At 40.8% G+C, this 26,154-nt stretch overlaps 1 protein-coding gene across 8 annotated transcripts in view; it reads left to right on the forward strand.

Annotated features, from left to right (window-relative positions):
• Positions 1-26,154, forward strand: part of LOC125450720 (SHC-transforming protein 3) — a 218,444-nt gene that overhangs the window by 128,977 nt on the left and 63,313 nt on the right. For 7 of the 8 annotated variants that reach the window (XM_059644608.1, XM_059644607.1, XM_059644605.1 and 4 more), the window contains 2 exons: positions 4,884-5,010; positions 21,436-21,619. In XM_059644608.1, coding sequence (XP_059500591.1) covers positions 4,884-5,010; positions 21,436-21,619 — 311 coding nt within the window. The remainder of the gene's footprint in view (positions 1-4,883; positions 5,011-21,435; positions 21,620-26,154) is intronic. The other variant, XM_059644604.1, reaches the window with a different exon arrangement.

Below are 26,154 nucleotides of genomic sequence, written 5' to 3' on the forward strand. Positions count from 1 at the left end.
CAAATGTGTGAATTGCCATGATTGTTCCAGGCACGATGGAGGTATCGCCATCTGAAATTGCATTGGTTATTTTCTGAACTGAGTACAAATATTAACTTCAGAGATAATGGAAACTGCAGATGCTAGAGAATCCAAGATAACAAAGTGTGTAGCTGGGTGAACACAGCAGGCCAAGCAGCATCTCGGGAGCACAAAAGCTGATGTTTCGGGCCTAGACCCTTCATCAGAGAGGGGGATGGGGAGAGGGTTCTGGAATAAATAGGGAGAGAGGGGAGGCGGACCAAAGATGGAGAGAAAAGAAGATAGGAGGATAGAAGAGTATATGTGGGGAGGTAGGGAGGGGATAGGTCAGTCCAGGGAAGACGGACAGGTCAAGGAGGTGGGATGAGGTTAGTAGGTAGGAAATGGAGGTGCGGCTTGAGGTGGGAGGAAGGGATGGGTGAGAAGAAGAATAGGTTAGGGAGGCAGAGAAGGGCTGGGCAGGTTTTGGGATGCAGTGGAGGGAGGGGACGAGCTGGGCTGGTTTTGGGATGTGGTGGGGGAAGGGGAGATTTTGAAGCTTGTGAAGTCCACATTGATACCATTGGGCTGCAGGGTTCCCAAGCGGAATATGAGTTGCTGTTCCTGCAACCTTCGGGTGGCATCATTGTCGCACTGCAGGAGGCCCATGATAGCTACTCATATTCCGCTTGGGAACCCTGCAGCTGAATGATATCAATGTGGACTTCACAAGCTTAAAATCTCCCCTTCCCCCACCACATCCCAAAACCAGCCTAGTTTGTCCCCCCCCCCACTGCATCACACAACCAGCCCAGCTCTTCCCCTCCCCCCACTGCATTCCAAAACCAGTCCAACCTGTCTCTGCTTCCCTAACCTGTTCTTCCTCTCACCCATCCCTTCCTCCCACCCCAAGCCGCACCTCCATCTCCTACATACTAACCTCATCCCACCTCCTTGACCTGTCCGTCTTCCCTGGACTGACCTATCCCCTCCCTACCTCCCCACCTATACTCTCCTTTCCACCTATCTTCTTTTCTCTCCATCTTCGGTCCGCCTCCCCTCTCTCCCTATTTATTCCAGAACCCTCACCCCATCCCCCTCTCTGATGAAGGGTCTAGGCCCGAAATGTCAGCTTTTGTGCTCCTGAGATGCTGCTTGGCCTGCTGTGTTCATCCAGCTTCACACTTTGTTAACAAATATTAACTTGTTGCTTTAATGATTTTGCTATATATGACACACAGAGAAAATGTTTCTTGTATAAATATGAACATATGGAGTAAACTAATACGTTATAAGCGTACTATGCAATATGGTCTTTGCACCAAAATTAACAGGGAACTGTATTGTTTGTTGGCCGATATAAGGAAAGTTGCAAATTTATGAAGCGATTGGTAACTTGGCAGATTTTAACTTCTGTACATTCCCTGTTGAAGAATTGCGACTACGATGTACTTTCTGTTATTAGTATTAAGAAAACTCTAAGAGTAAAAATAATTTACAATGCTTTTCCTACAAGCATATACTTATTTTATTGTCAATTAATCATGTATGATCTCAACTTTCTTCCAAGTGCTGAAATGGATTGAATTGCTTGGCTCCTTTTGAAAATGTTGATATCCAAGGTAATAAGAAATAGACAGAATGAGGGCCCATATGTTCTCAGAGTACTCTCCCATTCACAATATAGCTATTTGTTTATTTCACACTAACCAATTACAGTCTCAGAATAATTCCTTGAAATAACAGCTTGAAATAAAAGATAATGTTAAATGAATATATTTGACTTTGCTGTGATTTTAGCACAGTGTTAAGGCTTTAAAATAAAGAGGTTAACACCTGTACAAAGGTAGTGGACAATGGAATAATATACATGTTTATTAAGGGTTTGCAGTAATATTTTCAATGAACAGGCCTAAATGCATTAAAATATTGGCAAACTACATATGCTCTCTACATGCAATGCATAGGCATCGTATACCGAGATAGTTTACTGTTTTGCGCCTATCACTTATTTAATTCTCAACAGCTCATAGATGTTACAAAAGGTAATCACACAATTATAACATCTGTTTGAATTCTGATCCTTTTCTGCTATTTTATTTGTATTGATACTATGTTCGTGAAATGTGGTGTGATAGGCACTAAACATTGTACGAAAGACACCAGTAGAGTGGGCAGGAAGCACTCACACATTCCTGTGCACACATGCTCTGCCCGTCATTTTGGTGGAATTGAGCACAGTGGTGTGCACAGAAATGCACATTGGAATCAGTTAAAGTGAAGAATAATTTATTTACATTAGATTCCAATGATGCAAGTTTTCAATTTACTGAAATCTTCTGTGCAGTAGTAGACAAATAGAAGGCTTTCTGCCCGTGGAAAAGAGAATGTTCCTCTTTCTCTTCACTGCTTATACCAGGACTCCCAAAGCAGCAAGAGGGGACCTTGCTGCTCTTTCAGCACTTGATATTTCATCATTCCTCACTTACTAAAATTAATTTGTCATTTTTTGCAGCCAGAGTGAATCATTCTTTTAAGAAATGTTGGTTCTATTTAAAAGTCAATTATAGATGTCTGACATTCGCCCCAAGACTCTTTGGCTGGCATTTGTGCAGTAGTTAATTAAAACAGATACATTCAAGGCTAAAGAGATAACACAGTGTGGAGCTGGAAAAACACAGCAGGCCAAGCAGCATCAGAGGAGTAGGAAAGTTGAGGTTGGGACCCTTCTTTAGAAATGGGGCAGGAGAAGGGAGCTCAGAAATAAATAGAGATGAGGGGTGGGGCTGGGGATGGTGGGTGGGATGGTGACAGATGAGTGCAGGTAGAGAGTGGTGGGGATTGATCAGTGAAGTGGGAGGGGCACCCCACTATGAAGCCTCTTCTAAGGATGCCCACCATGCAGGACTAAATCCCAGGTGTGATTGCATATGCAGACAAAAGATTTCTCAAGTGTTAGAATAGTTCAGAAACAATGCATGTTAGTATTGGATAGTTCTGTGCCTTCCTTGAATATTTACTGTGTAAAAATTCCATGTGGAAAAGGAGTACCAACTAAGGCTTAGAAACAGAACCAGACCATTCTACCCCTAGAGCCTGTATTGCTCAATTAGATCATTGGATTAGATTGAGCTGTATGCTAATTTTATTTACCTGCCTTTGATCTCTATTACAGAGTATCAAGGAGCTAAAGTCTGCTTTCTGCAGTCAACTGATTTAGCATTCACAGCCTTATTGGAAGTGAATTCGTGGTTACATAAAACTCTGTGAAAAATACAGAAACATAGAAAATAGGCCCATTGAGCCTGCTCCGCTTGTCTTTAGGATCATGGCTAATCATCCAACTCAATAGCCTGTTCTGGCTGTTTCTCCATATCCTCTGATCCCTTTAGTCTGAAGTGCTATATCCAGCTAGCCCTTGAGCTCATACAAAATTCTGTCTTCAATGCTGTTCTGTGGCAGCAAATTCCACAGGCTCACCTCTCTTGGTGAAGAAATTTCACCTAATCTCAGTTCTAAATGACATATCCTTAGACTGTGACCCCTAGTTCTGGACTTCCCTGCCATCAGAAACATTCTTCTTGCATCTACTCTGTCTAGTTCTGTTCGAATTATATAGGTTTCTATGAGATTATCTCCATATTCTTCTGAGCTCCAGTGCACATAGTTTTAACCAATTTAACATCTCCTCATTGGTTAGTCTCACCATCTCAGGAAATCCTCAATCTGGTAAACCTTCACTGCATTCCCTCTGTATCCCTGTGCTTCCTGAAGTCATTCCTGAATAGAATTTCAGTTTTTATTGGAGTAAACATCGGATGAGAAGCAATGCAAGGACTGAAAGCTGAATCAGAAACGATCCATTAACTTTTTGTCCATTGACCAAGCTGTGATGAACTCAAGTAAAAGAAACTTGGGCAAATTTCTTCTAACTGCTCTTCCAAGACCAGTTGTGAGGCTAGACAAAATAATTTTTGGCTCCCCAAGGAAACCTGCCAGACATGCTGCTGTAAGGAAGAAGCAAAGATACCATTCTGGCCAAAAGCAAGCTCCACTAGGAACACTTGGTTCAACTTGGATTCTTCTCTGAAGAATTTGTCAGTGCTATATTAATTTGTGCCGACTGACCTATGACACCTTTTCAGGGAAATGTGATGTTTGGAGATCCTAATTGCTGTGCTACATCAGCATTGCTTTTTATGCTGCTCTTAACACCCACATTCGCTTTCATTGCATTAACAACATCAAACCTTCATTTTAGTAGATGTTCACGGCAATGCCAAAGTGGTAGTGGCTATTTCTATCATAATCATTTACTGTATGAGACAGCACTGAAAGAATAAATTCAGAAATAACTAATTTATTGTTACTTTGCAAGTGTAATGAAGATAATTTGATGTGGCATTAGAACTAGCACAAAAGGCTTTTGTGTCTTACACAGCCTTTTCTGCAGCATGGTATCTGTATTTTGAAGTGGCTTACCTCTGTTATACTCTTCTTTTCAGAACATTGTGTCAAGGTTTGTCAAATTGTAGTTATAAAAGTAAAAAGGGCTGTCTACCTGCTACTTTATCTAGAACAAAGCAAAATATTACAGGATGTTAATTTGTCTCCGTACCTATGTGAAGCTATCTGCACAATAATTATAATCTGACCTTTTTTGAGGCTTATAAATCCTATTATGAATTATGCAATTACACAATGCCAGCACTAGTTTTCATGAATCACAGAGAATCTACTTATGAGAATTTGACACCTAGGAATATTACCTGCAGTAGTTCATAATTGAAATGGAAGAATTTCAATTTATATTTGACTGGTGAAGTTATTGTGAAAAAATGCCTAGAATGACAGATGACAGCTGTTATTAAATGTTTTTAAAGCGTGTCATATATTGGAATGCTGCGGTGGGCTGGCTCAAGATGTTATCAGTACGATTGGCCAAGCTTTTGAACTTCGTTTCAAGCAATATCTACAGTGTCCTACTATGATATCTAGTGTTCATAACAGGTGAGTACTGATAGCATTGCTAATGATTTCATTAGCATGAAAGATGTTTTAAAAACAACTATAGTTTTTACCATATTAAGTGTTTAGGCTGTAAGGTTGTGTGTATGGAACATCACGTTATTGAAGTAGCATGGTTACCGAAGAACAATAAAAGCAACTTGGGAGTACAATCATTCATGCTACACACTACAGAACAATTATTTGGATGATTCTGATTATTTGATTTGATTAGTTATTGTTTGAAACATATTAAAAGTACTTATTGATAAAAACATGCTCAAAGTGAGTGATGATTAGTACTTGGGAATGGAACCCATTTCATTTCAGGTAACATAATGACTACCTTAAATTTAATCGAATGTTTGAGTTAAATAGGATATGTAATGATCAGAACATGCACTATCACAAATTTTTTATCCGTCTTAAAAATGACCAGTTTCCTGTCAGCGCAAGCACTCCACTTTCAGGTACAGTAAAGCCAAATGCAGAGTAAAGTTACCCCCCTGTACTCTATCTAGTCAAAATTCCTTCACTCCAACCTCAGAACAGAGCTCAGTAAAAATTTTACAATTTCACACGATGGTCATTCTGTAGCCTGTGAGAGACATTGTCACCAAGAACTGGAATGAGATTGCCCAACCACATTTTACTGTGCCAAATTATTCACAAATGTAATTGTTCAACTCATGAATCAAGGTTGGATTGCAGCCCAAATACAAGTGTAATGCATGGTGTCTGATAAATGTTGATATTAGTATAATTTACTTTTGAATTTAGATTTTGAAATATTGGGGAATATAGGTTGTGGTCTGTGTTGATGAGGCTGCTTATTGCTTTACTTGTCAGTCTTTCTCTAGCTATGTTGTGTTTTCTTAAGCTAGTCAGAGATAGAGTGATTGCTTCTTGGGTGATAATGGAGTATTTGCACTGGAAGAGTTTTCTAGATAGACAAAGTAAACATTGGAGAACCTTAATTTGCTTTCAGTGAGGAGAATCAGGAGTTGATTCTTTTTCTGCTGGCTTGGGAGAGACATCTAACTTAAAAGACTTTTGCTTCATTTCACAGAAACCTTGATTGAAGTAAGATACATAAAACAGTTTCTCCTGAAGAAAGCAGTTAGTTCAGAAAAGTTATGAAATAGTTTACCTCTGTAGAGGTAATAGGTCAATAGGGTGGTCAAAAAGGCATATGGCATGGTTTCCTTCATTGGGTGGGGTATTGAGTACAAGAGTTGGCAGGTCTTGTTGCACTTGTATAGGACTTTGGTTCGGCCACATTTGGAGTACTGTGTGCAGTTCTGGTCGCCACATTACCAAAAGGATGTGGATGCTTTAGAGAGGATGCAGAGGAGGTTCACCAGGATGTTGCCTGGTATGGAGGGTGCTAGCTATGAAGAGAGGTTGAGTAGATTAGGATTAATTTCATTAGAAAGACAGAGATTGAGGGGGGACCTGATTGAGGTCTACAAAATCATGAGGGGTATAGACAGGGTGGATAGCAAAAAGCTTTTTCCCAGAATGGGGGACTCAATTACTAGGGGTCATGAGTTCAAAGTGAGAGGAGGAAAGTTTAAGGGAGATATGCATGAAAAGTTCTTTACACAGAGGGTGGTGGGTGCCTGGAACACGTTGCCAGTGGAGGTGGTAGACGCAGACACGTCAGCGTCTTTTAAGATATATTTGGACAGGTACGTGGATGGGCGGGGAGCAATGGACACAGACCGTTAGAAAATAGATGACAGCTTAGACAGAAGATCTTGATCGGCGCAGGCTTGGAGGGCCAAAGGGCCTGTTCCTGTGCTGTAGGTTTCTTTGTTGTTAATAATTTTTATCATGCAGATGCTAGGGTTCTGACCCAAAACACAAGGTCTTATTCTTTCTCTATGACTCATTCATTTTAATTATATTTTAACTTTAATTTTACTTATTTCTACATATTCTAATTTTGTATTCAAATTTACAAAAAATACAAGCGGGAATGGCATTGAGTCTGTTGCAAACAGTCATGGTGCAAGTAATTCCACACACAGGCTAGAAATCAGGGCCGATTCTGAAGAGAGCCAGGATGTTTCTTTCTGTCCCCTGGAAATGATCGACATGAATACCAGGAAACCACAGTACCTGTGAAATATATCAGCAAATAGCCCACCTATGATTAATATATTCTGATATCAGCCAAGGCTAAGAAACATTGTGTTGTCTTTTAAATATTTACAATGAGTTTACATTCACTCCTCGAGACGGCAACTTTTTTTCCATAAGTCTGCCACCCCCTGCGAGAATGAATGCATCCTGACAGTTATCCAGTTCTATGTGTATGTATCATATATAGATCCATAATTCTTCCTAATGTATCTACTTCAAAATTGTCTAACCACATGCACAGAGAATAATCCTTGAATTTATGTTTTTTTAATCAAATCCTTCCAAGCTCCACTCTTTTCTAGATTAAGGGTGTCAAATTCTCCATGCCTATTTAATTCATGGGCAACTCTTCATGCCATTATTGATTCATACCCGAAGTAGACAGAAGAAAGTTGGACTGAAGCTAAGGCACTTGTTTTATGCATTCAAACTGGACCTACAATTAACTCCTCATCCCTTGAGTTTTGCACAGCAATCTAGCCACCAAGCTAGCTGAGTGATCACATTAATAATATTGTGTACATGTTTTATCTTCTATCCTTGTTTCTAAGGGTTGGCCATGCACTGCAATCAGATTATATTATTGTATATGCAAAATACTGTCACAGTTTGTCTTTGTCTTCTGTAGGACAGGTAACAGAAAACTCTTGCTTTTGCAATCTCCAATATTGGAAGGATTTACAAGGTGGTACATTAATTATGGATGACTTTAATGTCATGTTCCACACAGGCCTTCCTTGGCCAACGAGTCCTGGTGTAGGACAGAAACCTGGGCTTTTGGCCTAGTAATACATCTGAGCCATAGGACTTCAGTGGTGTTACAACTCCAGATTTCCAGCTTCTACAATTCTAAGGCACTTTGTCCAATGTGGAGTGAGATATATGAGCCATATAGTATGTGACTTATTGAAGGGACTGCAAGGAAGGAGTGGAGATGGAATAGCTTTTTTGTATAAGATGGATAAAATGTGATAGCAGGAAATTATCTTGGATCAGAAAATGGGACATCCAGTTGGGTGAAAGTAAGAAATAACACAGGAAGGAAGGCATTGTTGTGTGTGGTCTATAGGCCCCCTAACAGTAGCTGTACATTAGGAAAAAATCAGGAGTAATGAGAGAATTTTAAAATGGAAACACGTTAATCTTGGTGGTAGATTAGGAAAATATGACTGGCAGAGGTAACTACAGAAGGCATTCATTGAGTCTATTTGAGACGGTTTCCTAGAACAAATGTTGTCGATCCAACCAGGTATCTTGGAAATGGAATAGAGTAATGAGGCATGTTTAATAAATGATAACATATGAAAAGATGCTTAGGAAGCAATAGGCATGATAGAATTTAGTGTTTAGTTTGAGATTGAGAACCTGTTTGGAAAAGCTCTAAACTTAAGTAAGGACTATTCCAAAAGAATGAGGACAGAGTTGGCTGGGCAAAGAATTTAGCAGAAAAGAGAGTCTGGTGACTGACTCTATGCATCGGCTAGGCACCTGAGTTTAACAACGTTGAAAGCTTATTTACACCAAACTCAGCTTGCACCTTTTTAAAGGAGGGATGCATTCTGACTGGGGCAGTTATTAGCCAAGATTGGACTGTAAGCCGAATTATTTTGATACAACATGCAGTAACGTTTTTCCCTGATTCTCAGGCACATCACTGGAGAGCTGTGGTGCAGGTGAATGAGTGAAGGAGCTATGTCCTCTATCAGAGGGAGACCTCCATACAGTAGAACCATATGGCCATCTTTGGACACTGATGTGGTGTTGCAGGAACTTCAGTAACCTTAAGAAAAATGGTGATAGTTAGTAAATACATCTTCAAATTCTGTTTCTTGGTTCAATGAAGAGTGCAAGAGGGCATGACAGGAACAGCACCAGGCCTACCTGAAGATGAGGTATTAACCTGGTGAAGCCACCAAACAGGACTACTTGTACTCGAAAAAGTAAAAGAAGCAAGTGATAGAGCTAAATGATCCCATAACAAACAGATCAGATCTAAGCTCTGCAGTCCAGTCATGAATGGTGGTGGACAATTAAACAACTCACTGGAGGAGAAGGCTCCACAAGTATCCCTATCATCAATGATGGAAGAGCCTAGCATATCAGTGCAAAAGATAAGGTTGAAGCATTCGCTGCAATCTTCAGCCAGAATGGCCGAGTGAATGATCCATCTTGGCCTCCTCCAGTGGTCCCCAGCATTACAGATACTAGTCTTCAGCCAATTCAATTCACTCCACATCTTATTAAGAAATGGTTGGAGACGCTGGATACTGCAAAGGCTACAGGCCCTGACAACATTCTGGCAATAGTACTGAAGAGTTGTGCTCCAGAACGTGCCGCCTCCGTAGCCAAGATGTTCCAGCACAGTTACAACAGTGGTATCTACCCAAAAATGTGGAAAATTTCCCAAGTATGTCCTGTACACAAAAAGCAGGACAAATCTAGCCCGGCCAAATACTGCCCCATCAGTCTACTCTTGATCATAGTAAAGGAGTTGTCATAAACAGTGCTATCAAGCAGCACCTGCTCAGCAATAACCTGCTCAGTGACGCCCATTTTGTGTGCCGCCAGGGTCACTCAGCTCCTGATCTCATTACAGTCTTGGTTCAAACATGGACAAAAAGCTGAATTCTCCCGTGGTTGGAGTCATGCCTGACACATAGGAAGGTGGTCGTGGATATTGAAGGTCAATCATCTCAGCTCCAGGATATCTCTGCAGGAGTTCCTCAGGGTAGTGTCCTCAGCCTAACCATCTTCAGCTGCTTCATCAACGACCTTCCCTCCATCATAAGGTCAGAAATGCGGAAGTTCATCAATGATTGTGCAATGTTCAGCACCATTTGTGATTCCTCAGATGCTGAAGCAGTCCGTGTTCAGACGTAACAAGTTCTGGATAATATCCAGGCTTAGGCTGACAAGTAGCAAGTGACATTCGTGCCACACAAATGCCAGACTATGACCATCAGCAATCAGAGCCAATCTAACCACCGCCTCTTGACATTCAATGGTGTTACCATCACTGAATCTCCCACCATCAATATCCTGGAAGTTATCATTGACTAGGACTCAACTGGACTCCCCACATAAATGCAGTGGAGCACAAGAGCAGGTCAGAAGCTAGAAATACTGCAGTGAGTAACTCGCCTCCTGACTCCTCAAAGTCTGTCCACCACCTACAAGGCACAATTCAGGAGTGTGATGGAATAGTCTGCAATTGCCTGGATGAATACAGCCCCAACAACACTCAAGAAGTTTGACACCATCCAGGACGAAGCAGCCCATTTGATTGGCACTACAACCACAGGCATCTAATCCCTCCATAAACAGATGCTCAGTAGCAGCAGTGTGTACTATCCACAAGATGCAATGCAGAAATTCACTAAAGATCCTCAGACAACACCTTCCAAACCCACAACCACTTCTACCTAGAAGGACAAGGGCAGCAAATATATGGGAACATCACCTCTTCCTATTTCCCCTCCAAACCACTCACCATCCTGTCTCGGAAATATGTTGCCACTCCTTCACTGTTGTTGGGTCAAAATCCTGGAATTCCCTCCATGCTGGCATTGCGGATCAACCTACAGTAGGTGGATTGCAGCAGTTCAAGAAGGCAACTCACCACCACCTTGTCAAAGGCAACTAGGGATTGGCAAGAATTGCTGGCCAGCCAGTGATGCCCACATCTCACAAATGAATAGAAAAGAAAATATCTTACCAACTGAGTTGTCAACCTGACATGCTGATCAAAGGACCACATCTATCACTCAGGCTTCATATCTCACCTTCATATCATCACCTAACCCTCATACAGTAAACACATTGGCAAGCCTCACCTGCACAAGTCAGAATTTGTACACATTGCCAGCCATTCAATCACTTAAACAGATTACATCACGCCCAGTGAGATATTCTGCACTCTCTGGCAGCACAAAATTGAAGGTAGCAGAAACTAATCAACATGTGCATGTCCTTACACACATAGAGAAAACAGTGTTCGTTGTTACTGGAACATCTGGGACTGGGGCTGAAAAAAGAAACCAAGTCAAATTCTCCTTCTCAAATTCCTTTTGACCCTCATCCCATAACACCCCACCCCCACCCCCCGATTTGTTAACTGTAGAAGATGTAATCATGCATCTTTCCACTTTTCACCCCTCCCCTCACCGTAATTCTGTCCGTTGCATTTGTCCTTTCAGATTCCACGATGCATAGCCAGCCATTGGTAGTCAAGAAAGAAGTAAAACGACAGGATGACAATGAAGAAGAAACATTGCCATACAGTCTCATATTTATAAACAGCCAACTCATTAACAAATATTGCACTCACCTTACTACCTTGCAATGTCAGATGTCACTCAGTTGATAATACATTTGCTTCTGTCAAGTAGTGTGGATTCACGATCTACTTGAAGCCTTGAGCTCAAAAGCTAAGGCTGACGGTCCAGTGTGATGCTGATGGAATTTTGAGGCCATGGAAGTGTTGACATTTTGGATGACGCAGAAAATAAGGTCCTCTTTGTTCTCTCAGGTGGATATAAAAGATCTCACAACACTACATTGAAGAAGCACACAGAGCTATCCCCAATGTCCTGACCTATATTTGTCCCTTAATCACAATCAGAAAGGGATACTTATAAACTAAGTGAATAGGAAAAACTGTGGCACATGGGATTCAATACAAGCAAGTGTGCAGTTATCCATTTTGCACCGAAAAAGGATAGATGAGGGTATTTTCTGAACGGAATGAAATTAAATATGATAGATCTCCAAAGAAAATTGGGAGTTCAGGTACATTGATCTTTAAAATGTTGTAATAGTTGTAGAAAGTAATCAAGAAACTATGCTCTGGAAAAGCATGACTTACTTAGGGACAGTCAACATGGCTTTGTGCGGGGCAAGCCATGTCTTACTAACTTGATTGAGTTTTTCAAAGGTATTTGATGAGGGTAGAGTCGTGGATGTTGTCTACGTGAATTTTAGTAAAGCTTTCAGTAAGGTCTGTCATGGTAGGCTCATCCAGAAGATTAAGTTGCATGGGATCCATGGTGACTTGGCCATGTGGATTCAGAATTGGCTTTTTTAAAGCATTCATAGGATGAGAGCATCGCTGGCCAGACAGCATTCATTGCCCATCTCTAGTTGCCCAGAAAACAGTTAAGAGTTAACCACATTGCAGTGGTTCTGCAATCATATGTAGGCCAGTCCAGGTAAGGATGGCAGTTTCCTTCCCTAAAGGACATTGGCAAACCTGTTGGATTTTTCTGACAATTGACAATGGATTCATGGTCATCATTAAAATCTTAATTCCATATTTTTTAAAATTCAATTCAAATCCCACCATCTGCTGTGGCAGGATTCAAACCCAGGTTCCCAGAACATTGTCTGTATCTCTGGATTAACAGTCCAGTGATGATACCACTAGGCCATTGCCTCCCCTCTGCCTTCTGTGGGCTTGGTCATGATGAATAGTGTTCTGCAGGGATCTGTACTGGGACCTCTGCTGTATGTGATATATATAAATGACTTGGATGAAAATGTACATGGATGGGTTCATAAGTTTGCAGGTGATACAGAGATCGGTGGAATTTTGGGTCGTGTAGAAGGTTGTCAAAGGATACAGCGAGAAATTGATCAGTTGCAGATATGGAAAATGGAGTTTAATCTGGGTAAGTGTGAGGTGCTGCACTTTGGGAGATCAAATTTTAAGGACAAAAATGCAGTTAATGGCAGGACCCTGGTAAATAAGGCGTATGGCATGCATATGGAGTAAAAGATACATTAGTTATGCTGCTGCTGTACAAAATTCTGGTTACCCCCACCTGGAGTACTGTGAGCAGATCTGGGCACCACACCTTGGAGGGAGTACCATGTAAGTTTATAAGAATGATTTCTGGACTTCAGGGTTTAAATTACAACGATAGATTATATAAGTTAGGCCTGTTTTCTCTAGAATTCAGAAGGCTAAGGCAAGATCTGTTTGAAGTCTTCCAAACAGTAACAGGAAAAGAAAGGTTGGATAAAGGTAAACTATTTCCACTAGTTGGTGATGCTAGAACTAGGGGCCAGAGTCTAATACATAACGCCCTACCATTCAGGAGAGGTGTTAGAAACTAAGGGTGGTAGAGGTTTGGCATTCTCTTACATAAAAGGCAGTTGATGCTAGGTCAATCACTAATTTTAAATCTGTGACAGATCATTTTTCGTTCAGCAAAGCTATTAAGGATTATCGGTCAGAAGCAGGTATAAGGAGTTTGACCATAGGAGCAGAAATTAGGCCATTTAGTCCATCGAGTCTGCTCTGCCATTCAATCATGGCTGATAAGTTTCTCAAACCCATTGTCCCACTTTCTCCCCATAACCCTTGATCCACTTGACAATCAAGAACCTATTTATCTCAGACTTAATATACTCAAGGACCTGGCCTCTACAGCCTTTTAAGGCAGTGAGTTCCATAGATTCACCACTCTGTGTCTGAAGAAGTTTCTCCTTATCTCCATTCTAAAAAATCTTACCTTTACTCTAAGGCTGTGCATTTGGGTCTTCGACTGTCCTACCAATGAAAGCATCTTCCTAACATCCACTCTGTCAGTATTCTGTAAGTTTCAATTAGATCCCCCTGATCCTTCTAAACTCCATCGAGTATAGACTCAGAATCCTCAGATGTTCCTCATATTGTTAACCTTTTCATTCCTGGCACCATAATCGTGAACCTCCTCTGAACCCGCTACAGAGCCAATACATCTTCCTGAGATATGGATTCCATAACTGCACACAACACTCCAAATGTGGTCTGACCAGAGCCTTATAAAGTCTCAGAAGTATATCCCTGCTTTTATATTCAAATCGTCTCAAAATAAATGCCAAAATTATACCACAGATCAGCCATGATCTTGTTGAATGGTAGAACAGGCTTAAACGGCTGAATGGTCAACTTCTGTTCCTTTGTTCTGATTTCAAAAACAGATATAAAAACAAAAAGCACTAGAGAAACTCTGTTGAGAGAGAGATAGAGCTAACATTTTAAATCCAGTGTGACTCTACTTTGGAACAATCATTGGACTCAAAACTGTAAACAGTGTTTCTCGCTTCACAAATGCTTTCAGGCCTCCTGAGTTTCTCCAGTGTTTTCTGTTTTTAATTTCAGACCTCCACCGCCTACAATATTTTATTTTTATCTCACCACATTATCTGCTATTTACCTCTTTGCTGTGTGCAAATTAGCTGCCACACTTACCATAATACAATGGTGACTACACAAGAAAATCATGAGCTGTAAAATGCGTTGAGACGTCATGTGGGCAGGGTAAGTGCTAGAGAAATTCAAGTCTTCTTTTTCCTTTTCTTTCTTTGTCTCACTTATTTTTTTCCTTTTACTGTTCTTTCTTTCTATCTTGCTTTGAATTGGGATTGGCACATGGTGATTCACTTGGCATCAAGCAAATGAGCAAAAGTAGGCCATTTAGTCCATTGAGTCTGCCGATTGAGATTCAATGAGGTCATGACTGATCTGATGTCTCTCAGTTCTACTTCCCTGCATTTTCCTGATAATCCTTGAATTCCCTTACTGATTAAAAACCTGTCTATCTCAGCCTTAAATATATTCAGTGGTCCAGTTCAAAAGCCCTCTGTGGTAAATATTCTACAGATTCACAGCCTTCTAAGAGAAGCAGTTCTTCCTCATCTCTGTCTTAAATGGTGTGACCCTTTATTGTGAAATTATGTCTTCAGGTCCTAGACTGTTCCATAAGGAGAAGCAACGTTTCCACAACTACCTTGTCAAGTCCCCTAAGAATCTTGGATATTTCAATATTGATGCAAATCTACCTTTTGTATGTGTTGTGCTAGAATGTAATTATGTTAATGGTTGAGTGTGGAGTGAAGGCTGGACTCATTAGAAGTGTCCTCAGAGGAACTTCCAGGTGCCAGCTGCTCAATCTCCAACATGAGGTGATGCATCTTGGGGGGACTAAGAAAACAAAAGGATGATGACACGACAAACATCAACACTTTAGGAGGCACAGAGGACCTGAGGAATCCTGGCGTATATGTCCATAGATCCTTGAACAAAGTAGGATATGTAGATTACCAGGCTAAAAGGTATATGACATACTTGCCTTTATTAGTGAGGGTATTGAATACAAGAAGAAGGAGATTATGTTGGAGCTGTATGAAATTTACACTCGCCCACAGCTCAAGCACTGTGTGAGTTCTGTTTATTTTTCTGTAGGAAGGATGTGATTGTGCTAGAGAGGGTGCAGAAAAGATTCACAAGATTGTTGCCTGGGCTAGAGCACTTTAGCTGTGAAGAGAGACTAGATAGGTCATGGTGTCTTTTTTTGAGCTAAGGAGACTGCGGGGATGGGGAAAATTTGATTGAGATATACAAAATTATGAGCAACATTAATAGGACAGATAGGAATAACTGTTTACTTGCAGTTAAGAGATCAGTAACCAGTGGACCTAAATTTAAGATAAGGGGTGTAATAGATTTAGTGGGGACTTGATGAAAATATTTTTCATCCAGTGAGTTACGGGAATTCAGCCTGAAGAGGTGGTAGAGGTGGAAGATATTGCAAAATTTAAGAAGTCTGTAGATGAATACTTGAAATGCCATCGTGTGCAAATTTACCAGGCCAAGTGCTGGGAAATTTGACTAAATTAGGCAAGTACTTGATGACTGGTGAGGACATGATGGGCCGAAAGGTCATTTTCTACTCTTTTAAACTTAAATTAACAATAATAGTTAGGCAACCCGTGCTTGTTACTCCTCCACGTCTTCATACAATTCAGCATCTACAGGTGACTCCAGAGTCCACTGTCTGACTGGGACTGAACATCTGGATCAACTTCTGCAATCTTCCAGTGTTCAGAGTCCTGCTCTCTCTCCCTCTTGCAGCTGCACAGCAGTTATGAACTGCCCTTACCAACTTATGCAACTATCTGGCAACTGTTGAACCCCCTACCTGTAGAGTTTTGGCTTGCAATCAGTTATTTCCTGATTTTTAAGTGGTTCAGATCCCTCGGCTTATGTGGGGCACGTGAAATGAAGAGGCAGTAGACAGTTCCAGAGCAAAAGAATCTTTGCATTTATTTAAAATACAAAAACAAATTCAATGGAAGAAAAATACGTAAATGCAATAAACCAGGAAATTGACACAATGAATTATACAGAGAACCGTATTAAAGAGCACCATTTACTAACTAGAGTAATACTATTAGAACCTTATCCCACTGACGTACACACACAGCAAACAATAATTCTAAGGAAGTTTTTAATCAGAATTCCTACCCTGGGGTCCCAATGCACTGTCACCACCCGTTTTCCCCTCCCTGCTAGCTAGGTTGGAACTTTGGGGTCTTGGGAGGTAAAGCTCACTGCTGAGAAATGTGCTTTTGAATTGTGTCTGGCTGTTCCTGCTTGCTATACCTGGAGCCTGGATGAAGACTTCAGGCTGCTTAGACTTTTCAGTTTGGGTCGAGTCCGCTAATTAAGTAAGGTGCGTATTGGATCTATTGGGTGAGTACCTACTTTTCTTTACTTTCTGTTGGTTTTGCAGGCCCGGTCCAGTCACCATCCCATCATTTGTGGAGAGGTAGTTTCGGTTCCAGTTGATAGCACTTTTCTAGCACTTTGCCTTTTATAGGGATGAAGATAGACAGTTCTATCATTCTGTTACTGACCACCTACACTCCCTTGCATTGTGGGGCCACATATCCAGTAAGCAAAATCTTTCTGGGGGGCACGGTGGCTCAGTGGTTAGCACTGCAGCCTCACAGCGCCAGGGACCCGGGTTTGATTCCAACCTTGGGTAACGAGGAGTTTGCACATTCTCCCCGTGTCAGCGTGGGTTTCCTCCGGGTGCTCCGGTTTTCTCCCACATTCCAAAGATGTGCAGGCTAGGTGAATTGGCCATGCTAAATTGCCCATAGTGTTCAGGGGTGTGTGGGTTATAGGGGGGATGGGTCTGGGTGGGATGCTTCAAGGGGCGGCGTGGACTTGCTGGGCCAAAGGTCTTGTTTCCACACTGTAGGGAATCTAATCTAATTATGTGGAATGTCAGGCACATTTATCATTCTGCAGCAATGAAGTGTGATAACTCCGCATATCTCCAGGTCATTAGCAGGTAATGGCGGTACTCCATCCAGTGATGTATACCCCACCCTTACCAGTTGCATACCCATATTTGCCTTTAGATAATGTACATTGCCCTCCCCTCAAAGCTCTGAGAGTCAGCCAAAGCCATGCCCAGATTGCAACTTGCCATTACATTCCATCTATGCCTACTTCCATGACAAAGCCTTACTTATTTGTGCAAATCTCAGGAGTTCATCCAGGACACTGCCAGCTTTGTGCCCAGATATGCCAACCTCCTAGTGCCATTGGCTGTGCAGCTGACCTTCCACATTGAATGTGGTCTGAGAACCCAGATGAAGGCCATTAATTGGCCTTTTACTGCTTTAATAAATGGGCTGGATTGGTGATGGCAGGAATCAGCTAACCTCTTGGTTCAGGGCCCCCATCTACCCAATACTAGGGCTCCTAAAATTGAATCACATAATACTAGTTTCAGGGTGGGAGTAAAGATGGTACAGGTGTCAACTCTCTGAGAACCTCAATCGTAGGCGGATGAAGAATTGGTTACACATTCAAATGGTGTGTGTAATGATATTTTTGTGACATTCATTATATACATATCATTTGCATGTGTGAGTCATGCACAGAGAACATGCGTTGTCACTGGACAGTTCTAGTTACCTAAAGGCCCCATTCGGTTTGTCATATTGGCTGAAATGCGCTGGTATCACTGCCTGCTGCAGAATTGTGTCAGCACTGCTGCTACCAAGGTACCAAGTATTAATCTGTATGTTGCACCAAACAGCATCTGTAGCACCAACAACCCAATCAATACACAACCAAACTGTGTGACCAGTGTTTTCAACGGAGAAAAATCCTAAGGCGCAAACATATGAACATTGATATTGTGTCAAGAATGAAGGTATTAGGAAGGAAAAAGATTTCGATGATCATTTTCAAAGTTTAGCTGAAAGCACATGGCCACCAATGGTAGGGTAAGTGAGCTGGGTGATGTCTAAGTACCAGAATTCAAGAAATGCAGAGGTCTTACAGATTTATCTGACTGGAGAATACGACAGTGATAAATCAAAAATGTATTTATAAGTAAGGATAAGACTTCTAAATTAGAGTCATTAGGGGAGTCAAAGCCAGCTTAGGTCAGTGAGGACAGGGTTGTTGATTGGGACTGATGTTTCAGATATTGGCAGTAATGACTTGGATAATCTGAAGCTTACAGACTGAAGAATTCAGGTAGTTAAATCTGGAGATGACAATCGCTTTGATAGCAAGTAATATGTGGTAGCATTGGAGTGAAACATTGTTACGAAGTGATTGAATCTTTTATTACACTGTCATTATACTAAAAGAAATTTGTTGTCATTGTATTTATACTGAGCCATCCAACTGAAACCATGGCTAGATTTACCTGATTTCACAAGATACACTTGCAGATCTTAACCTGTCTATTTTAGATGAAAATTGCTGAGGTTTGGAGACCTTCAAAACGTTTGAAGAATGGTAAATAATCTGAGGTGATGAGTAAAGTTTATTTTACTGACGAGAACATTATGCAAGTGTGAAAGTCAGTGCCAATATCAATTCTTTAAAAATCAGTTGCAAGAATTCATGAATTTTGTCAGTCGATTACTGCAAAATTATTGGACTGCAATCTACAGTAATTCTGATTATAATGGTGGAAACAATGTATTGTCATAAGATCAGTCTTCTTCAGTCCTATTGTCCCTCCATTACTTTATGGTGACTAGATTACTGAACAATAAGTGAATAATAAGGCAAACTTAACACAACTGATATCTTCTAAAACTATGATTTGTTATGTTTCAAGACCACACTGCCAAATTTCTCTTGTGACACGGCTAAGGACCAGTCCCTTTTTTTAAATGGACCATGTTTGAATTCCTGAATTACTTGGAAAATAAAGCCATGAGATCCTATAGTTTTAAACAATCAAACAACATGAAATATTACCGTACAAAGTCAGAAAATTAATGCAATCTACTATGTAATATAGTTTATATTCTAATATCCAGAATTAAGCTGAGCTAAATATGGATAATAGATAAACCGCAGTCCTAAAAATCCTCAAGTACCTTGACACTATCCACCACAAGGAAGTGAACTACTCAATGCAGGATTCCTAACAAATGATCTTCAGTTGTAGCTACTCTATTTATGTGGCTAGTTCAGTTTAGCTTCTGGACAATGGTAACTCCTACAATGTTGATTGTGGGAGATTCAGCCTCGGTAATGCCATTAAATGTTAAGAAATGATGGTTAGATTTTCTCTTGTTGGAGATCGTCATTGCCTGGCACTTACAATCATAGAATCCCTACAATGTGGAAACAGACCATTTGGCCCAACAAGTCCACACCAACTCTGTGAAGAGCATCACACCCACATTCACCCTGTAACCTATTCCTGTAACCCTGCATTTCCCATGGCCAATCCACCTCACTTACACATCTCTGGACCTACAGGCAATTTAGCATGGCCAATCTACTGAACCTCCACATCTTTGGACTGTGGTCAGAAATTGGAGCACCTAGCGGAAACCCGTATTTTGTGGGACTAATGGAATCACACAGTTTTACAGTACCAAAAGAGGTCATTCAACCCATCATGTCTGTATTGTTAGATGTTACTTTCCACTTGTTAACTCACACATGGATACTGTCCAGGTCTAGGTGTCTTTCAATGTGAACTGCTCCCTTATCTGACCATTAGTCAATAGTGCTGACCATTATGCAATCATCAGCAAACATCCCCTGTTGTGACCTTATGATGGGGCAAAGGTTATTAACAAAGCAGCTGAAAATGGTTGGGCTAGGACACTACCTTGAGGAACACCTACAGAGGTGTTCTAGAGCTGAGATAACTTTGTGCTAAGTATGACTCTAACTAGTGGTGAGATCTCCATCTGATTCCCATTGATCCCAGGTTTGCTAGCTTTCCTTGATCAATCAAATTTGGCACTGATTGCAACTTTCACCTCACAGGAATTCAACTGTTTTGTCCATATTTGAAACAAGGCTATAATGAGGTCAAGAGCCAGTGGATCCTGATGGAACCTGAACTGGTTTTCAATGAGCAAGTTATTGCTAAGCAGATGTTGCTTGGTAGAACCATTGATGACATCTTCCATCACTTTATTGATGATTGAGAGTAGACTAATGAACAGATCGGTGAAGGTGAGATCATAAATGTTTCTCCCTCTTCCTGATTCCCTGACTACATCCTACAGACCCAGTCTATCAGCTATTTCCTTTCGGATTCAACTAACAAACAAACCATACTGATATTTTGTGTTTCCACTGACTATCTTTGCTTTCCAGGAGAATATTTTGAAATGCAGTCATGTGCAGTTCTTGTTTTGTAATTATTTAATTTGCATCAAAAATATATGCCACATTTATTGGAGACAAATGAAAAGCTGTGTTACTACACATTTAATTCCTAACAATTATAGGTCATTTAATCTGTATGAATATCGGTTATACAGGAAGACAGGAGGAGCTAGTGGTTCAGCCATAACATTCCCATCTCTGAGTCATCAGGTTTTGCTTTGGGCCCCACATCTGGCAGCAGCAAATAGAGTACTGATACTGAATGATAAAATGTGAGGCTGGATGAACACAGCAGGCCAAGCAGCATCTCAGTGTGCTCCTGAGATGCTGCTTGGCCTGCTGTGTTCATCCAGCCTCACATTTTATCATCTTGGAATCTCCAGCATCTGCAGTTCCCATTATCACTGATACTGAATAATGGGTTTATACCCAATAGTGTTACTTGGGAGTAATGTGGCAAAACCCTCTTTTCTGTATACATGAGACTCTTTAGCTTTTGTTGCAAACCACCTGGAAGAAGGTAGGCTGAAGTTCAAAAGTGTGAGGAAGGCAATGGTAAACCAACAAAATAGTTGCATTAAGGGCTGTTTTCTACAGTGGTGAATGCAAATGTCCAGTTATAAAGTTCATCCACAAGAAAAATCATTGCCCATGGACAAAAATGGCATAGCAATTTCCAAAAGTTGTTTATATAATTCTGACATTTTCTCATGTAATAATTGATATTTTAAAGAATATAGTTTCATGGTATAAAACTTTAAATCATGTAGTAAGATTTTCATTGAATAATTTTTACTTATACTCTGTGACACTAACAACCATTTTCTAATCTCACACAGAATGCCAAATTCAGAAGAATCAACATGGGCTGGAGAAGTTGAAGAGGTAACAGAGCATCCTTATTATAACAGTATTCCAGGGAAAATCCCTCCTCCTGGTGGGTTTATTGATGTCCGACTTAGAGAAACTCATCAGCTAGGGTTGAATCAGATTCTGCCTGAACATTGTTTTGATGTTAATCAGGTTGGTAAATTTTGTGTGACTTATACTTCTCAAGTATTTTTATTGGCTCATATATTTTAACATATTAATTCCTTGAATCAAGTCTTAAAGGTAGATAATTGAAGCTTGATGTTTTGTTTATTAACTGTTTTAATTGTGATGAAATTGCTCCATGCAACGATTGTGCATTCTGTTCTAAAGTAGCTTTCAAAACACCAAATATGAAAGCAAGTATTACAAAAAATCTATATAAAACAGATGCACTTCTCGAGCTATGACTAAAATGACCATTATTTCTGTGATTAGAGATAGATTTATCTACTCAGCATTGGCTTATTGAACAATAAGATTCCCTACATAATAGTAATACTTACAGAGGATAATAACAAATGTTTTATTGTTTGTCTGCAGTGTGTTGGATTGTCTCACCCAGTTTATTAATAAGATGCTACATGTTACAGTGATCTTCCATAGACTCCAGCCATTCTTTTGTTTTATGCCAGTGACTTGTCTTCAGATATGGGCCTAAATGGTGAGCAACAGCTTGCTAAACAGCAATGGGCATCACATCTGATAGCCCCAGAATCATAGGTTACTGAATTGGAATCCGAAAGAACTACCACTTCCTCTCTATAGTAAAACTAAGTTGTGTTCCAGCATCCTACACACTTCTGTTTGCATTTCGAGAAAGGGCACAGAATCACAATTATTACAGCTAAAAGAGACCATTAGCTGATTGCGTCTGCACCAGTTCTCCAAATTAACAGTTCAGTCATATTAAAAAGAGAAGTATTGAAACACTGGAGAAGATGCAGAAAAAGAATTACAAGAATGTTATCGGAGTTGTGACTTTATACCGATCAGGAACGAGTGCACAGGTTAAGTCACTTTTCTCCAAGACCAGAAACCTCGCTGGATGAATTCAAGTTTGAGGATTTGTGAAAGATAGGAACAGATTTTGTAGATAGCAGCGTGTTCAAGAACTGTATAGAGGAAAGGGTGGTTTGAGATAGGAATAGTTTGTGAGGATGGAGGCATCAAGAATTGATTTTTGAGGAAAGGGGGGATGTTGGCATACTTAAGAGAAGGGATGGCAACACCTAAAGAGAGAAAACACTTAGAATATCCCCGAACATGGGGCCTTGGAAGAAAAGTTAAATGATCTACAGTTTAGAGAGAATATGATCATGGTAACAGGAGATGGGCCTCATGAAAAGATGAGCTCAGACAGGACATGAGGGGAGATGAGTGAAACTAATGAAAGAAACAATTTTAGGGCAAAGCAAGAGGCAGGTTTCCCTGGTGGGTCAGTGGAAAAGAGGGAGATTGCAGAGCCAGTGGACCAGATATACATACCTTGGACTCAAACAAGCATGGATATGGACCATACTACAAGAAATGGCCAGGATGAGAGAGAATGTTTACTGGGGAGTAGGAAACCAAAAGTGAAGATGAGGTCATGATTGAGTAAATCCGTAACTGAATAAATGTTGTGGCTAATGGAAAACTAACATCTCGATTGCTGAGATCTTGAATGCAGTTGTGAGTGAATCACAACATTGTTTTTTCTAGAAATGGTAAAGAAGGAGCTATAGAGTAGTGGTTCAGAGCGTAGAAAGGCCAAGTTGTTGGTGAATATTGTAAGAAGTGTTTAAATAGGATCTTATCCATGAATGAAACTATGCAAGCAATGAGATTAGGTAAGGTTGAAAGCTCAAAAGGAGTGTGAATATGTGTTGAGAATTGAACAAGAAGGAGAGCTTTATGGAGAACAATTATTTGTTGAATCATTTATTAATTTATTTCTCATTCTAATTGGCTTGATAATATTGTACTGAGCAGTCTTCTTGAACAATAGTCCATGTGGTGTAGATAAAGCCACAGTGCTGAACAACAGAGAGCTCCAGTGTTCTGACACAATGATAATGAAGCAATAATTACACATTTCTAATTTGGTGTATACCTTGGAGGGAAATTTGGCAGTCATGGTGAACCCACCATGTACTTATTGTCCTTGTCACCTTGCGTAATTGCAGATTAGAACAAAGAACAAAGAAAATTACAGCACAGGAACAGGCCCTTCGGCCCTCCAAGCCTGCGCCAATCGAGATCCTCTGTTGAAGCCTATTATCTGTTTTCCAAGGGTCTGTATCCCTTTGCTCCCTGCCCATCCACGTACCTGTCCAGATACATCTTAAAAGACACCTCCGCTGTCAACGCATTCCAGGTGCCCAGCACCCTCTGCATAAAGAACTTTCCACGCATATCTCCCATAAAATTTCCTCCTCTCACTTTGAACTCATGACCCCTAGTAATTGAGTCCCTCACTCTGGGAAAAAGCTTCTTGCTATCCACCTTGTCAATACCCCTCATGATTTTGTAGACCTCAATCAGGTCCCCCCTCAATCTCCCTCTTTCTAATGAAAATAATCCTAACCTTTCTTCATAGTTAGCACCTTCTATACCAGGCAACATTCTGGTGAACCTCCTCTGCACCCTCTCCAAAGCATTCACATCCTTTTGGTAATGTGGTGACCAGAACTGTATACAGTACTCTAAATGTGGCCGAACCAAAGTCTTAGACAACTGTAACATGTCCTGGGCGTTGAGGTCCATTGTTCCCTGAAGGTGGCAACGCAGGTCATTAGGGTGGTCAAGAAGGCATACGGCATGCTTTCCTTCATAGGATGGGGTATTGAATACAACTCTTGTACAAGAGTCAATACCCCATCCTATGAAGGAAAGCATGCCGTATGCCTTCTTGACCACCCTATTGACCTGCGTTGCCACCTTCAGGGAACAATGGACCTCAACACCCAGATCTCTCTGTACATAATTTTCCCCAGGACTTTTCCATTTACTGTATAGTTCGCTCTTGAATTAGATCTTCCAAAATGCATCACCTCGCATTTGTCCGGATTGAACTCCATCTGCCATTTATCTGCCCAACTCTCCAATCTATCTATATTCTGCTGTAATCTCTGACAGTCCCCTTCACTGTCTGCTACTCCACCAATCTGCGTGTCATCTGCAAACTTGCTAATCAGACCACCTACACCTTCCTCCAAATCAGTTACGTATATCACAGACAACAGTGGTCCCAGCACAGGTCCCTGTGGAACACCACTGGTCACAGGTCTCCAATTTGAGAAACCCCCTTCCACTGCTACTCTCTGTCTCCTGTTGCCTAGCCAGTTTTTTATCCATCTAGCTAGCACACCCTGGACCCCATGTGACTTCACTTTCTCCATCAGCCTGCCATGGGGAACCTTATCAAACGCCTTACTGAAGTCCATTTATATGACATCTACAGCCTTTCCCTCATCAATCAACTTTGTCACGTCCTCAAAGTTGGTAAGACATGACCTTCCCTGCACAAAACCATATTGCCTATCACTGATAAGCCTATTTTCTTACAAATGGGAATAGATCCTATCCCTCAGTATCTTCTCCAGCAGCTTCCCTACCACTGATGTCAGGCTCACCGATCGATAAGGCAAGAGTAGTCAAAGCAACCTTGGTGATTTGCTGTAGAGAGTAATGTTGAAATGGTACTCCAGTCGTGGAAAAATTGAATATTTACGGTGATGGGTAGGGTGCCAAACAAGTGGGCTGCTTCATCCTGGATATTGTTTTACATCTTGAGTGCTGTTAGAGCCAAAATCCTCCAGGCAAGTGAGAACTACTCCATTACACTCTTAAGTCATGCCCTGTAGATCGTGCATGGGGGGATAGGAGATGAGGTACAGGGTGCAGAGTTTCCAGCTTCTGGCCTGCTATTATAGATGCAGCATTTATATGGCTTACCAAGTTCTGGTTAATGCTAAACCTTCAGAAGTTGAGAGTGGAATAATTCAGTGGCAGTAATGACATTGATGTCAAAGGGACACTGCTAGATTCTCTATTGTCATAGAGGGTTATTACTTAGCATTTGTGTGACTTCTATTTCACATCCCAGCGTGAGTGCTGTCCTATTCTTGCTGTGTGTGGACACAAGCTGCCTCATTTTCTGAGGATTTGCAAATATAATTGAATGCTCAGAAATATTACCACTTCTGACAATGTGATCAATCAAAATCATTGATGAAGCAACTGAAGTTAGGTTAGCCTAGGACACACTCTGAGGAATTACTGCATTGATATTCTGGAACTAAGATGTAATAATTGACAACCACAACCATCTTTCTTTTTGCAAGTTATGACTCCTCCCAACAGAAATTTGAGTTTAATTTTGATAGGAATCTCACTAAAAAGTTGCCTTAATTTCAAGAGGATTCACTCTAACTTCACCTCTGGAAGTCATCTCTTTTGTCCATATTTGGACCAAGGCTGCGAGGAGATCTAGACCGGAGTGGGTCTGGGTAGAACTAAATGGAACAAAACTGGAGGCACCAGTTAAAATTTAGACAAAGAATAGTTAATGTGATCGTTAAAATACAAGACATATAACAGAACAGATGATGAGTTACAGCTGTAGTGTGTGGGCACTGGTAAATACCAGTATGATCCACAGTAACGATACACACTCTAAGTGTTTTTGACTTGAGAAACTTTAG

Source organism: Stegostoma tigrinum, chromosome 3, assembly GCF_030684315.1.
Source record: "Stegostoma tigrinum isolate sSteTig4 chromosome 3, sSteTig4.hap1, whole genome shotgun sequence".
In the NCBI taxonomy this organism is placed as follows: domain Eukaryota; kingdom Metazoa; phylum Chordata; class Chondrichthyes; order Orectolobiformes; family Stegostomatidae; genus Stegostoma; species Stegostoma tigrinum.